General features: G+C 44.0%; 1 protein-coding gene across 5 annotated transcripts in view; it reads left to right on the top strand.

Moving 5' to 3' along the window:
- Positions 1 to 15,000, top strand: part of LOC135522937 (uncharacterized) — a 119,141-nt gene that overhangs the window by 102,180 nt on the left and 1,961 nt on the right. For 2 of the 5 annotated variants that reach the window (XM_064949652.1, XM_064949656.1), the window contains exons 5-11: positions 5,936 to 6,025; positions 6,142 to 6,183; positions 7,628 to 7,774; positions 9,612 to 9,729; positions 10,106 to 10,239; positions 11,265 to 11,470; positions 14,915 to 15,000. The exon at positions 14,915 to 15,000 is cut by the window's right edge and continues 1,961 nt beyond it. In XM_064949652.1, coding sequence (XP_064805724.1) covers positions 5,936 to 6,025; positions 6,142 to 6,183; positions 7,628 to 7,774; positions 9,612 to 9,729; positions 10,106 to 10,239; positions 11,265 to 11,470; positions 14,915 to 15,000 — 823 coding nt within the window. The remainder of the gene's footprint in view (positions 1 to 5,935; positions 6,026 to 6,141; positions 6,184 to 7,627; positions 7,775 to 9,611; positions 9,730 to 10,105; positions 10,240 to 11,264; positions 11,471 to 14,914) is intronic. The other 3 variants (XM_064949654.1, XM_064949655.1, XM_064949657.1) reach the window with 3 other exon arrangements.

The following is a 15,000-nucleotide window of genomic DNA, read 5'->3' as shown; positions in this document are numbered from 1 at the left end:
TTATTTTAGCTGTTTGTGACTCACGATTCTTGCCGTTCTCCTTCGACCTCTCATCAATGAGTTGTTTTCACCCACTTTTTGTTCGTCGCACTGTTGTTGGTAAACCCTAGACCTGTTCTTGGTAAACCCTAGACCCGTTCTTGGTAAACCCTAGACCCGTTCTTGGTAAACCCTAGACCCGTTCTTGGTAAACCCTAGACCCGTTCTTGGTAAACCCTAGACCCGTTCTTGGTAAACCCTAGACCTGCCGTTTCTGAGATACTCGAACCGGCGCTGACCATCATACCACACTCAAAGTCACATGGGTCACTCGTTTTACCCATTCCAGCGTTCAATGCAACAGTAACTGAATGTCTTGATGCCTGTCTGCCTGCTTTATATAAACACCATTTCCGTGTCTGTTGGACAAGATCCATTTACGTGAACGGGGTATATAAACATATTTTAATGATTTTTTATTAACTTAATTATTTATTCAGGGTAGCCCAATTGAGACCAGGGTCTCATTCTCAATGGTGGCCTGAGTAAATATACTGGCCACTGAGTGTATATCTTCCTTGTGAATACTTCAAAAGTGTTCCTCCTGACTACAAGACATGTACAAATGTATATACACCATTTCCTGTACTACAAGATATTTTCTAATATATAAACACAATTTCCTGTACTACAAGATATTTACTAATATATAAACATAATTTCCTGTACTACAATATATTTACTAATATATAAACATAATTTCCTGTACTACAATATATTTACTAATATATAAACACAATTTCCTGTACTACAAGATATTTACTAATATATAAACACAATTTCCTGTACTACAAGATATTTACTAATATATAAACACAATTTCCTGTACTACAAGATATTTACTAATATATAAACACAATTTCCTGTACTACAAGATATTTACTAATATATAAACACAATTTCCTGTACTACAAGATATTTACTAATATATAAACACAATTTCCTGTACTACAAGATATTTACTAATATATAAACACAATTTCCTGTACTACCAGATATTTACTAATACATGCACACCGTGTCCTATATCCACTATGCATTACAGAACAGTAATAGATATTCATAGAGTAGTTTGTCACGCACGGGCCTGCTGTTTTTTGCTGAGCAGTGCTTGGTGACAGCATCACTGGTCGCTGAGGGAGTGGAAGTGCTTTTTACTGGGACAGATCAGTAGTCTCAGAGTTCCAGGAGTGTGTCGTTTAAACCTGTCAAACACTGTCTCCATCCACACTGCTACACCTGACACTGTCTCCATCCACACTGCTACACCTGACACTGTCTCCATCCACACTGCTACACCTGACACTGTCTCCATCCACACTGCTACACCTGACACTGTCTCCATCCACACTGCTACACCTGACACTGTCTCCATCCACACTGCTACACCTGACACTGTCTCCATCCACACTGCTACACCTGACACTGTCTCCATCCACACTGCTACACCTGACACTGTCTCCATCCACACTGCTACACCTGACACTGTCTCCATCCACACTGCTACACCTGACACTGTCTCCATCCACACTGCTACACCTGACACTGTCTTCATCCACACTGCTACACCTGACACTGTCTTCATCCACACACACACACTGACACTGTCTTCATCCACACCACTACACACACACACAACACACACACACACACACACACACACACACACACACACACACACACACACACACACACACACACACACACACACACACACACACACACACACACACCACTACACACACACACCACTACATTTACATTTACATTTAGTCATTGCAGACGCTCTTATCCAGAGCGATTACAAATTGGCATGCCTTCTGACATCCAGTGGAACAGCCACTTTACAATAGTGCATCTAAATCATTAAGGGGGGTGAGAAGGATTACTTATCTATCCTAGGTATTCCTTGAAGAGGTGGGGTTTCAGGTGTCTCCCGGAAGGTGGTGATTGACTCCGCTGTCCTGGCGTCGTGAGGGAGTTTGTTCCACCATTGGGGGGCCAGAGCAGCGAACAGTTTTGACTGGGCTGAGCGGGAACTGTACTTCCTCAATGGTAGGGAGGCGAGCAGGCCAGAGGTGGATGAACGCAGTGCCCTTGCTTGGGTGTAGGGGATCAGAGCCTGGAGGATCAGTAGTCAATTGAACAGAATAAAAAGCACCATGGTCTTTTTTGTTGTTGTTTACTGGAAGCCAGTTTTAAGCGTCTTTATCTACACACAAAATCAAATACAGCCGGGCTGCGGCGTTCTGGATGAGTTTAGTTTAACACTTTCAGGGAGCCCAGCCAACAATGAAGTGTCAGAGGGAGATGACAAGTGCCTGGATTAGGACCTAGATTCCTGTGTCAGAGTCGTTTTCTGCGGATGTTGTAGAGCATGAACCTACAGGAACGGGCCACCGCCATGATGTTGGTTGAGAACGACAGGGTGTTGTCCAGGATCACGCCAAGGTTCTTAGCGCTCTGGGAGGAGGACACAATGGAGTTGTCAACCGTGATGGCGAGATCATGGAAAGGCACCACTACACACACACCACTACACAACACACCATTTTGACAAAACACACACACACACACACACACACACACACACACACACACACACACACACACACACACAGTTAGGGAGGTGACACACACACACACACACACACACACACACACACACACACACACACACACACACACACACACACACACACACACACACACACACACACACACACACACACGTCTGCAGGCAGTACCTGCATTAGTACATTAGCATTGAGCGTAGATTAAATGGCATGCCAGTGAAGTGATCTCACCCTGTAAGGATCTGGCTCAGAGCAGTAAGAGATAGCTTCCATCATCTTAGATTTACCATGGTAGATCTCCTCAGTGTCTCCCTGGAATCTGTGAGTAGGTTCTTTGTTCTTGTTTTCCACTGGGGATGTGGAGGATCAGTAGTCAATTGAACAGTATAAAAAAAAAGTTTTTTGTTGTTGTTTATTTTTGTTGTTGTTTTTTTGTCGTCTTTATCTACACACAAAATCAAATACAAATGTTGCGCCGTCGAATTAGACCTTTCAGTAAGCAACACTGAAGTGTCAAGGGTGTTAGTTGTTCATGGTGGAAACTAGATTATTTCAGAGTCGTTTTTTTTGGGGGGGCTGTGACTATCTATGTTGCATGGACCTTTCCTGTACTGTTGTTGGAGTCACATGTCGTCATCGAAACATTTCCTTCTAAATGAGGTCGTCGACGCGTAGCTCTCATGCAAGGCATCACAACTCGTTCACTACTATAAGGGGACGACCATTTTGAGAATACACAGCACAGCCCTGGAGTTTGCTTTTCAATAAAGCGGTTAAATATGCCCGTCACTCACAGACAAGGAGTACTAGGGAGGTGAAGGCACGAGGCAAGTCATGGGGATGAAAGAAGTTGACCAAGAACAGAAGCCTGTTGAAGTCTGAGGCGTGCTATGTTGGTTTGAGGTTGAGGAAAGGGTTGGAGCCTGAGAAACGGAAGCCCATTGGCTGTCTATGTTGTATTAAAACAGAAGCCCATTGGCTGTCTATGTTGTATTAAAACAGAAGCCCATTGGCTGTCTATGTTGTATTAAAACAGAAGCCCATTGGCTGTCTATGTTGTATTAAAACAGAAGCCCATTGGCTGTCTATGTTGTATTAAAACAGAAGCCCATTGGCTGTCTATGTTGTATTAAAACAGAAGCCCATTGGCTGTCTATGTTGTATTAAAACAGAAGCCCATTGGCTGTCTATGTTGTATTAAAACAGAAGCCCATTGGCTGTCTATGTTGTATTAAAACAGAAGCCCATTGGCTGTCTATGTTGTATTAAAACAGAAGCCCATTGGCTGTCTATGTTGTATTAAAACAGAAGCCCATTGGCTGTCTATGTTGTGTTAAAACAGAAGCCCATTGGCTGTCTATGTTGTATTAAAACAGAAGCCCATTGGCTGTCTATGTTGTATTAAAACAGAAGCCCATTGGCTGTCTATGTTGTATTAAAACAGAAGCCCATTGGCTGTCTATGTTGTATTAAAACAGAAGCCCATTGGCTGTCTATGTTGTATTAAAACAGAAGCCCATTGGCTGTCTATGTTGTGTTAAAACAGACGCCCATTGGCTATCTATGTTGTATTAAAACAGAAGCCCATTGGCTGTCTATGTTGTATTAAAACAGAAGCCCATTGGCTATCTATGTTGTATTAAAACAGAAGCCCATTGGCTATCTATGTTGTATTAAAACAGAAGCCCATTGGCTGTCTATGTTGTATTAAAACAGAAGCCCATTGGCTGTCTATGTTGTATTAAAACAGAATCCCATTGGCTGTCTATGTTGTATTAAAACAGAAGCCCATTGGCTGTCTATGTTGTATTTAAACAGAATCCCATTGGCTGTCTATGTTGTATTAAAACAGAAGCCCATTGGCTGTCTATGTTATTTTGTACCTCTCTCTGTAGGAGAGGAATGATTGGCAGTGTAGGAGAGAGCAGGGAGCAAAAGGGCTGGTACTTGGGCGGCCACCGAGGGAAAACAAAACATTGACATTTAACAGGCTCTCTTATCCAGAGCCACTTGCAGTATTGAGGATATACATTTTAACACTGGTCCCTCTCGGGAATCGAACCCACAACCCTGGCATTGCAAGCTCCATGCTCTACTAACTGATCTACACGGGACATCTCAGGCAACTGACAGCTACCAGCTACCAGCCAGACCAGTTCAGACCACCCTTTATCCATCATGGACTATATACGGTACACACACACACACACACACACACACACACACACACACACACACACACACACACACACACACACACACACACACACACAGGTAGCCAGGAATAGAGCTGTCCCAGTACTAGCCAGGAGTAGAGCAGTCCCAGTACTAGCCAGGAGTAGAGCAGTCCCAGTACTAGCCAGGAGTAGAGCAGTCCCAGTACTAGCCAGGAGTAGAGCAGTCCCAGTACTAGCCAGGAGTAGAGCAGTCCCAGTACTAGCCAGGAGTAGAGCAGTCCCAGTACTAGCCAGGAGTAGAGCAGTCCCAGTACTAGCCAGGAGTAGAGCAGTCCCAGTACTAGCCAGGAGTAGAGCAGTCCCAGTACTAGCCAGGAGTAGAGCAGTCCCAGTACTAGCCAGGAGTAGAGCAGTCCCAGTACTAGCCAGGAGTAGAGCAGTCCCAGTACTAGCCAGGCGTAGAGCAGTCCCAGTACTAGCCAGGAGTAGAGCAGTCCCAGTACTAGCCAGGAGTAGAGCAGTGTAGCAGCCAGAGCTGACATGGTGTTGCTCACAGTAAACTGGAGGTGACAGGGTCTGGCAGGAGCACAGCACCAGTCACGCGATCGCCGGGGATCACTAAGTACAAACACTGGAAGTTCATAAATTACAGTTTGGGGAACCTTTTCCTCCGCTAAACCTCCCTTCCTTACCTCTCTCTCTCTCTCTCTCTCTCTCTCTCTCTCTCTCTCTCTCTCTCTCTCTCTCTCTCTCTCTCTCTCTCTCTCTCTCTCTCTCTCTCTCTCTCTCTCTCTCTCTCTCTCTCTCTCTCTCTCTTTCTCTCTCTCTCTCTTTCTCTCTCTCTCCTCTCTCTCTCTCTTTCTCTCTCTCCCTCTCTCTCTCTCTCTCTCCTTCTCTCTCCCTCTCTCTCTCCTCTTTCATTCTCCCTCTCTCTCCCTCCCTCCTATCTCAGTTGTGGACATCCTGTGGGTTGTTCCTTGGAAGACACATATAATATGAGGAAATATTCACCCTCATATCTGTGATATTAAATTGCCATTATTAAGCCAAACAAGATAAGCCAAGCTCCAAGAGCCAAGTGCCTCTTATTAGTATCATGATTAATACAAACTAATGTTGGTCTCCTCTACTTCCCCCTTCTAGTCCCTTACTGGCTTTGCGTTGGTGGTGAGCAGTGATGGAATGGTTTTCTTTTCCTCCTCAAACATCGTTGACTATTTGGGCTTCCATCAGGTATGTCTCGTTATTATTATTATTATTATTATTATTATTAATTTAATGTTTATTTTTATTTTGACAAGTATGGTACTTCAGGGTATACAGATTAGATAACTGGTCTTAATTTAAAGGTATTTCTGCTGGCATTTACAACAGTTGTCGAGCAGTGGCAGGTTAGTATGCCATGTCAGGTGGAGGGACTGTGTGTGTGTGTACTCTGCACATTGAGAGAGCCCCCCCATAGACAGTGGTGAGTTGAGACAGGGGTCACTACACCCAGTGTCAGCATGGTAGAGACTGCTGTCCCAATGGCCAAGGCAATCAGACACACAGATTAATATACAGTCACACCTGGTCACAATCTGGAAGTGTCAGTCAGAGACCTAGTGACCCCTAGTGACCCCTAGTGACCCCGAGACCTTCCGCATTGGTGCAACAGTCTAAGGCACTGCATCTCAGTGCTAGAGGCATCACCACAGACACCTTGGTTCGTATCCAGGCTGTATCACAACCCGGCCGTGATTGGGAGTCCCATAGGGTGGCGCACAATTGGCCCAGGTTTGGCCGGTGTAGGCCCGTCATTGTAAACAGGAATTTGTTCTTAACTGACTTGCCTAGTTAAATAAAGGTCAAATAAAAATACAAAATGTGGAGGTGTCAGTCAAAGGCTTGACACTATCTCTTCACACCAGGTCACAGGGTTGGGGGCTCCTTCCGGGTAAGAAGGGAGTATGGACACACACACACACACACACACACACACACACACACACACGATAGATCACACAGTATGAATCATTGTTCACCTGAACCATTCAATTCATAATTTTTACGATGTGTAGTTGGCTCAAAACAAACTTCAACTCATATGTACACACAGACACACAAAGTTGACTCTTCAATTCGCAGCTTACAACAGTTATCTGTTTGTCTGTTGCATTTGGGTGTGATTGTGAAAAAGCATCTGATATGGCAATGTGATGGTCTGGGGGGGCTTTGGTGATGGTAAAGTGATGGTCTGGGGGGTTTTGGTGGTGGTAAAGTGATGGTCTGGGGGGCTTTGGTGATGGTAAAGTGATGGTCTGGGGGGGCTTTGGTGATGGTAAAGTGATGGTCAGGGGGGCTTTGGTGATGGTAAAGTGACGGTCTGGTGGGGCTTTGGTGGTGGTAAAGTGATGGTCTGGGGGCTTTGGTGATGGCAAAGTGATGGTCTGGGGGGCTTTGGTGGTGGTAAAGTGATGGTCTGGGGGGCTTTGGTGATGGTAAAGTGACGGTCTGGCGGGGGGCTTTGGTGATGGCAAAGTGATGGTCTGGGGGGGCTTTGGTGATGGTAAAGTGATGGTCTGGGGGGCTTTGGTGATGGCAAAGTGATGGTCTGGGGGGCTTTGGTGATGGTAAAGTGATGGTCTGGGGGGCTTTGGTGATGGTAAAGTGATGGTCTGGGGGGGGCTTTGGTGGTGGTAAAGTGATGGTCTGGGGGGCTTTGGTGGTGGTAATGTGGGAGATTTGTACAGGGTAAAAGGGATCTTGAAGAAGGAAGGCTGTCACTCCATTTTGCAATGCCATTCCATACCCCGTGGACAACGCTGAATTGGAGCCAATTTCCTCCTACCACAGGACAACGACCCAAAGCACAGCTCCAAACTACGCAAGAACTATTTAGGGAAGAAGCAGTCCGCTGGTATTCTGTCTATAATGGAGTGGCCAGCACAGTCACCAGATCTCAATCCTATGGAGCTGTTGTGGGAGCAGCTTGACCATATGGTACGTTAGGAATGCCCATCAAGCCAATCCAACTGGTGGGAGGAGCTTCAGGAAGCATGGGGTGAAATCTCTTCAGATTACCTCAACAAATTGACAACTACAATGCCAAAGGTCTGCAAGGCTGTAATTGCTGCAAATGGAGGATTCTTTGACAAAAGCAAAGGACACAATTATTATTTAAATTAAAAATCACTATTTATATCCTTGTCAACGTCTTGACTATATTTCCTATTAATTTTGCAACTTATTTCATCTATGTTTTCATGGAAAACAATGACATTTCTAAGTGACTCCCAAACTTTTGAACAGTAGTGTACATACTGTATATTTACGCCCCCCCCCCCAAAAAAAATACCTGGGTGATTGGAAATGATGCAGACTATTACATTGATGGAAGCCACAATCTATCCTCAATATTAAAGATGATCAACCCCCTAAAATAAAAATAAATAAAAAACGTTCACGTGGCAATAAAAACAATATGTTCTGTTTCTGTTGGGTTATAAAGCAGGATCCAGCACCCGATTTGAAGTTTATATGAGGTGGAGTCGAAACACATTGGTAATCTTTTCTCATCGTAATTAAGAAGCCATAGTGAAGACAGACAGACAGACAGACAGACAGACAGACAGACAGAGAGACAGACAGACAGACAGACAGAGAGACAGACAGACAGACAGACAGACAGACAGACAGACAGACAGACAGACAGACAGACAGACAGACAGACAGACAGTAATATGCAACACAGGAGTCAAAGGGTAGGAGCGTTTCTAGGGACGACACCTCAAGGAAACCGCTGAAACGGTGCAGAGACGGTGTTGTTGCTTTGATCCTAATTGTTCCATTTGTAATTACGCTTTTGAAAATTACAAAGCGAGGAAAACATCACTATTCAGTTTTAGAGAGAACCTCACACAATAGACATCTGATCTGTCTGACGCTGGGAGCTGTGGTGGCACTTGCCATCTGCAAAAATCTTGTAAAAAAAAACAACCTTGCATGTCTCCAATGTGGAAGTTATGAGGGGGTGGGGGGGGGGGGGTTGAATATTTCAGTTGGAATCTGTAATTTCCCTGACAGAAAGCACAGCTATTGCTGGTTAAGCGAGAGGCATTACACATTTGGGCTGGGTTGTAAAAAGGGCCTTGTTTTCAGGATGGCTGCTCTGCTTTTAGGGAGCCGGTGTCACGCAATGTTTGAACAAACAAGGCTTGCACTCTTTGCCCCCCCCCCCTCCCTGTGATTCGGTGACATTGGAGAGCCAAGGGCCACTGTAGTGTACTGTAGTGGAATCAGTGGGGTCCGTTCTGTGGCAGACCTTGAGGAATTAGGCAGCAACACAAATACAAAATAAAAAACATATGGGCAACAACAACCAGCTGCTCTTTACTGAATCTTTCAGTAAATATGTATTTTTTTAAGGATATTGCTCTGAATACCCAATTTAACTCAAGTTGTGTGAAGTCCTTCACTGCAATATGTTACACTACAGTCATTCAAACAGTCACATTCTTTAAAAAACATTTTTTTTTTTAAAGTGAAATGTATTTCTTTCAAAGTTATTCCAGTTACAAAATTACCTAAACAAGATTTGATCCAGCTTTGAAACTCATACAAAATCACACCATTAGCAGCCTGTTCACCAGATCCATTACAGATCAGAGATTAAGTGGCACCGCTGTTTGCCAACACAATAGGCCACGACCCTGGATCCCATCAATACTTCAAGCAGAGGGCGATCTGGTAATGGACTCGTGGGGGTTTAGGTTATGGTTCTGGGGGGGGGGGGCCTCGTTGCCTTATTGTCTCTGTCTCTCTCTCTCTCCTCATGCAGACGGATGTGATGCACCAAAACGTCTTTGATTATGTCCATGTGGACGACCGGCAAGAGTTCAGAAGACAGCTCCACTGGGCCATGAACCCCAGCCAGCACCACTTAGTCTCAGGAACTGGTGTGTACGGGGGTTTAGTAGAGAGAGGCCCTCTGCCTAGTAACAGAGGGAGTGAGTGAGTAACGAGTACTGATTCATTAAACGGACAAGACTGCAACTGTTTATTTGTTTTGAAGTAAAAAAATGAAAGAGTCACTGTTATCAAATGTTATTCTCTATTCACAACAACCAAGCAGACTCTGTGATTAATGGCCAATGTATGAGTGGAAAGTCCCCACTAAAACTATGATGCCTCTCCACGCCAGAGATGGTGTGTGTGTGTGAGAGAGAACACAATTTACTCTGCAATGTTCACTTGTATGTATTTTTTAGGTCTTGTCTACTGTACAAAACTGGAAATCTGCATTGTAGTGAATATTTGTCTTTTTCTTTCCAGATGAAGACTTGGTGGCGAGCAACCTGTTTCATTCTCAGGAGACGGGGGGAGTCTCTCCTGAGTTCTCCTCCTTTCTCAACCGGTGTTTCATGTCTCGCGTGCGCTGCCTGCTGGACAGCACCTCTGGCTTCCTGGTGAGTCAGATGAACCCTGCCAGAGACCCCAGCCAGCCACGATGCTTCTAATGAGAGCTGACTGGGATTAATTTACCCAGATGAAAAATATTTGCTGAAATTGTAGCTTGAGTGTAGGTATAAATAGAATGTGCCCGTATCCCGGACGTAACAGGCCAAGCGATTTGGTGCTCGGACACAGATGTATTTGCTATTTAGAGCCGTTGGTTCACCTCCCATAGGTCTGACGATCAGTTTGGAGGTTTGGATCTATCGGTGGAAATTGATGCGGCTTGAAGAGTTGGAAAGGTCAACAGAGGTCAAACGGAGTCAAAATAGTGCATTTTCTTAATCCAAGTAAAGAGACACAGGATGGTCATAATGCTTTGTGACAGTATCATGAAGTGTTTTAGTCGGCAAGTTATTTCAAATATGATGTGGGAGGAGAGAGAGATAAAAAATAAAATGACTGTACAGAATTCAGTGTCCCGGTGTCACAACTATGGTCGCTAGTGTCACAACTATGGTCGCTAGTGTCACAACTATGGTCGCTAGTGTCACAACTATGGTCGTTAGTGTCACAACTATGGTCGCTAGTGTCACAACTATGGTCGTTAGTGTCACAACTATGGTCGCTAGTGTCACAACTATGGTCGCTAGTGTCACAACTATGGTCGCTAGTGTCACAACTATGGTCGCTAGTGTCACAACTATGGTCGCTAGTGTCACAACTATGGGCGCTAGTGTCACAACTATGGTCACTAGTGTCACAACTATGGTCATGCTGTTAATTCTCTAGGCTGTTGTGACTGAATGAAAACTTGGCTTTGTCTCAATCAAATACGTTATTTTTCCTCATTAATTAAAAGTGCTGAGATCGACAAGTTGTATGCCATAATTAATTTTTTTAAATTATTATTTCGCTTCAAGGCTATAGGCTTCTAAATGGCATCTGGCAAAAAATAACTTCTTTGACATGACCATGTTCTTTAGTGTGCGCTAAAACACTCCACTTTGTAACCTCTGACCTCGTCTCCCTCTGACAGACCATGCAAATCCAGGGCCGACTCAAGTTCCTCCAAGGACAGAAGAGGAAGTGGGGCTCGGGGGCCCCGCTACCCCCCCAGCTGGCCCTGTTCTGTGTGGCCGTGCCCCTTCTGCTGCCCTCCATCACTGAGATGAAGATGAACAACATGATGATGAGGGGCAAGCACAAGAGTGGAGGGGGCATCATCACTACACTAGAATATAGGTAAGGAAGGGGCATCATCACTACACTAGAATATAGGTAAGGAAGTGGCATCATCACTACACTAGAATGTAGGTAAGGAAGTGGCATCATCACTACACTAGAATGTAGGTAAGGAAGGGGCATCATCACTACACTAGAATATAGGTAAGGGAGGGGCATCATCACTACACTAGAATATAGGTAAGGAAGGGCATCATCACTACACTAGAATATAGGTAAGGAAGGGGCATCATCACTACACTAGAATATAGGTAAGGAAGGGGCATCATCACTACACTAGAATATAGGTAAGGAAGGGGCATCATCACTACACTAGAATATAGGTAAGGAAGGGGCATCATCACTACACTAGAATATAGGTAAGGAAGGGGCATCATCACTACACTAGAATATAGGTAAGGAAGTGGCATCATCACAACACTAGAATATAGGTAAGGAAGGGCATCATCACTACACTAGAATGTAGGTAAGGAAGGGGCATCATCACTACACTAGAATATAGGTAAGGAAGTGGCATCATCACAACACTAGAATATAGGTAAGGAAGGGGCATCATCACTACACTAGAATGTAGGTAAGGAAGGGGCATCATCACTACACTAGAATATAGGTAAGGAAGGGGCATCATCACTACACTAGAATATAGGTAAGGAAGTGGCATCATCACAACACTAGAATATAGGTAAGGAAGGGGCATCATCACTACACTAGAATGTAGGTAAGGAAGGGGCATCATCACTACACTAGAATATAGGTAAGGAAGGGGCATCATCACTACACTAGAATATAGGTAAGGAAGGGGCATCATCACTACACTAGAATAGAAGGAGACATCATCACCTGACTTTGACTTTGGATAGACTTCCTCCGGGGCTAGTTAGGGACCGTCAATAAGTTACATAATGTCAGTGAGACGATATTCTTATGTTGCACACCTTTTATTTTTCTCAGTAAATGCTTTTGATATTTGTATATGAATTTCTACAATTTATAGTAAGTTTGAGGTTTTTAAGTCATTGAAATTTGCAGGTTTTGGAATTTTAACATATTGTCCCTCATACAATGTGTAATTTACTGAATGGTCCCTATCTAGCCCCGATAACGATATCCAAATCCAACCCAAATTTACCAGATTCTTTGCAATCAGGTCGCGTCCAGCTGAACTCCAAATGGATGATTATTGTGTGCTGTCAGCTGTGGGCAGGATTGAAACAAACCCAACCAACATTTACGTTGTTACATACTCTGGTACAAAACCCTGTTTTGAAAAAAAATCATATTTGCACTTTGAAAGCAATTTTGACAGTAGAATAATTTCAAATGAAATGTAAAAATAAATAAATCCTAATATCATGACTTATATCAACATCCTTAGCTTGCCCAATCACTAAATATACTGCTGCAATATGTAACTGTTTTGTCAACTCGACCAAATTCACGTAGAAATGTGAATTATAGATCTGTAATTCTCATTGAAAGCAAGTCTGACAAGCGGAAGATCTGCGCTATTTCTACGCTTCCTTTCTACGCTTCCTATTTCTACGCTTGCCTAAGTTTTGTTTTTGCATTTTCTACACCAGCTTCAAACAGCTGAAAATACAATATTTTTGGATTATGGAAAAGATATTTCACAGCGGTTTAGATGGTACAATGATTCTCTACAGTGTACTTGCTTGTTTTGTCACGTAAACTGAAACTAGGCGAACTATTATAATTTTAGCAACCAGGAAATGGCAGAGCGATATCTGCATTGTGCATCTTTACGTGACACCCAATAGCTTAAGGATGCTAAGCGCTAACGCTAGCTTATGAGCATTAGCCAACCCTTATGCTGAGGAAGACTAGCTAGTTAGCTACCACTCACCCGTGTTGTAGGGGTGGGATAGGGGTCAAGGGACGTGAGTGGTCCACTTCATTGTGAAATCTCGACCAATCACATCACGTACTGCGTCACTCCAGGGGCTTTTAGCAGTGCCTGCTACTGCCTAAGCAGTATATTGTAACGTTTATTTTTGTTATTAATATTTGTCAGTAAAAAAAAAATGAAAATACTCCATAGAGCAAGTGATGTAAATCAATCAATCAAATGTATTTATAAAGCCCTTCTTACATCAGCTGATATCTCACTGTGCTGTACAGAAACCCAGCCTAAAACCCCAAACAGCAAGCAATGCAGATGTAGAAGCACAGTGGCTAGGAAAACCTCCCTAGAAAGGCAGGAACCTAGGAAGAAATCTAGAGAGGAACCATGCTCTGAGGGATGGCCAGTCCACTTCTGGCTGTGCCGGGTGGAGATTATAATAGAACATGGCCAAGATGTTCAAACGTTCATAGATGACCAGCAGGGTTAAATAATAATAATCACAGTGGTTGTAGAGAGTGTATCAGGTCGTCACCCCAGGAGTAAGTTGGCTTTTCATAGCCGATCATAGTTATGTGTGGTTATGGAAATTCATCTCAAAAGGATCCAGCCTGGATCAAAGCCCAAGCCTAATAATGCCACTGTCATTCTCCCTGTATCATCTCTGTCATTCTCCCTGTATCATCTCTGTCATTCTCCCTGTATCATCTCTGTCATTCTCCCTGTAGCATCTCTGTCATTCTCCCTGTATCATCTCTGTCATTCTCCCTGTATCATCTCTGTCATTCTCCCTGTATCATCTCTGTCATGCTCCCTGTATCATCTCTGTCATGCTCCCTGTATCATCTCTGTCATTCTCCCTGTATCATCTCTGTCATGCTCCCTGTATCATCTCTGTCATTCTCCCTGTATCATCTCTGTCATGCTCCCTGTATCATCTCTGTCATTCTCCCTGTATCATCTCTGTCATTCTCCCTGTATCATCTCTGTCATTCTCCCTGTATCATCTCTGTCATGCTCCCTGTATCATCTCTGTCATTCTCCCTGTATCATCTCTGTCATGCTCCCTGTATCATCTCTGTCATTCTCCCTGTATCATCTCTGTCATTCTCCCTGTATCATCTCTGTCATGCTCCCTGTATCATCTCTGTCATGCTCCCTGTATCATCTCTGTCATTTTCCCTGTATCATCTCTGTCATGCTCCCTGTATCATCTCTGTCATTCTCCCTGTATCATCTCTGTCATGCTCCCTGTATCATCTCTGTCATTCTCCCTGTATCATCTCTGTCATTCTCCCTGTATCATCTCTGTCATTCTCCCTGTATCATCTCTGTCATTCTCCCTGTATCATCTCTGTCATTCTCCCTGTATCATCTCTGTCATTCTCCCTGTATCATCTCTGTCATTCTCCCTGTATCATCTCTGTCATTCTCCCTGTATCATCTCTGTCATTCTCCCTGTATCATCTCTTTCATGCTCCCTGTATCATCTCTGTCATTGTCCCTGTATCATCTCTGCCATTCTCCCTGTATCAAATGCATCACACTAATCTCCCTCCTCTCTCTCTTCCTCCATGTTGCAGTGAGAGAGAGGAGCAGTTGAGGAGGCAGGCTGGCAGTGCGGGGGGGGTAGTCGATGGCGGGGACCCGCTCCTCCTCAACTGCACCA

The sequence above is a fragment of the Oncorhynchus masou genome, chromosome 30 (genome assembly GCF_036934945.1).
Source record: "Oncorhynchus masou masou isolate Uvic2021 chromosome 30, UVic_Omas_1.1, whole genome shotgun sequence".
Taxonomy (NCBI): Eukaryota; Metazoa; Chordata; class Actinopteri; order Salmoniformes; family Salmonidae; genus Oncorhynchus; species Oncorhynchus masou.
The sequence above is the reverse complement of the archived record's forward strand: the minus strand, read 5'-3'. Positions and strand labels throughout refer to the sequence as shown.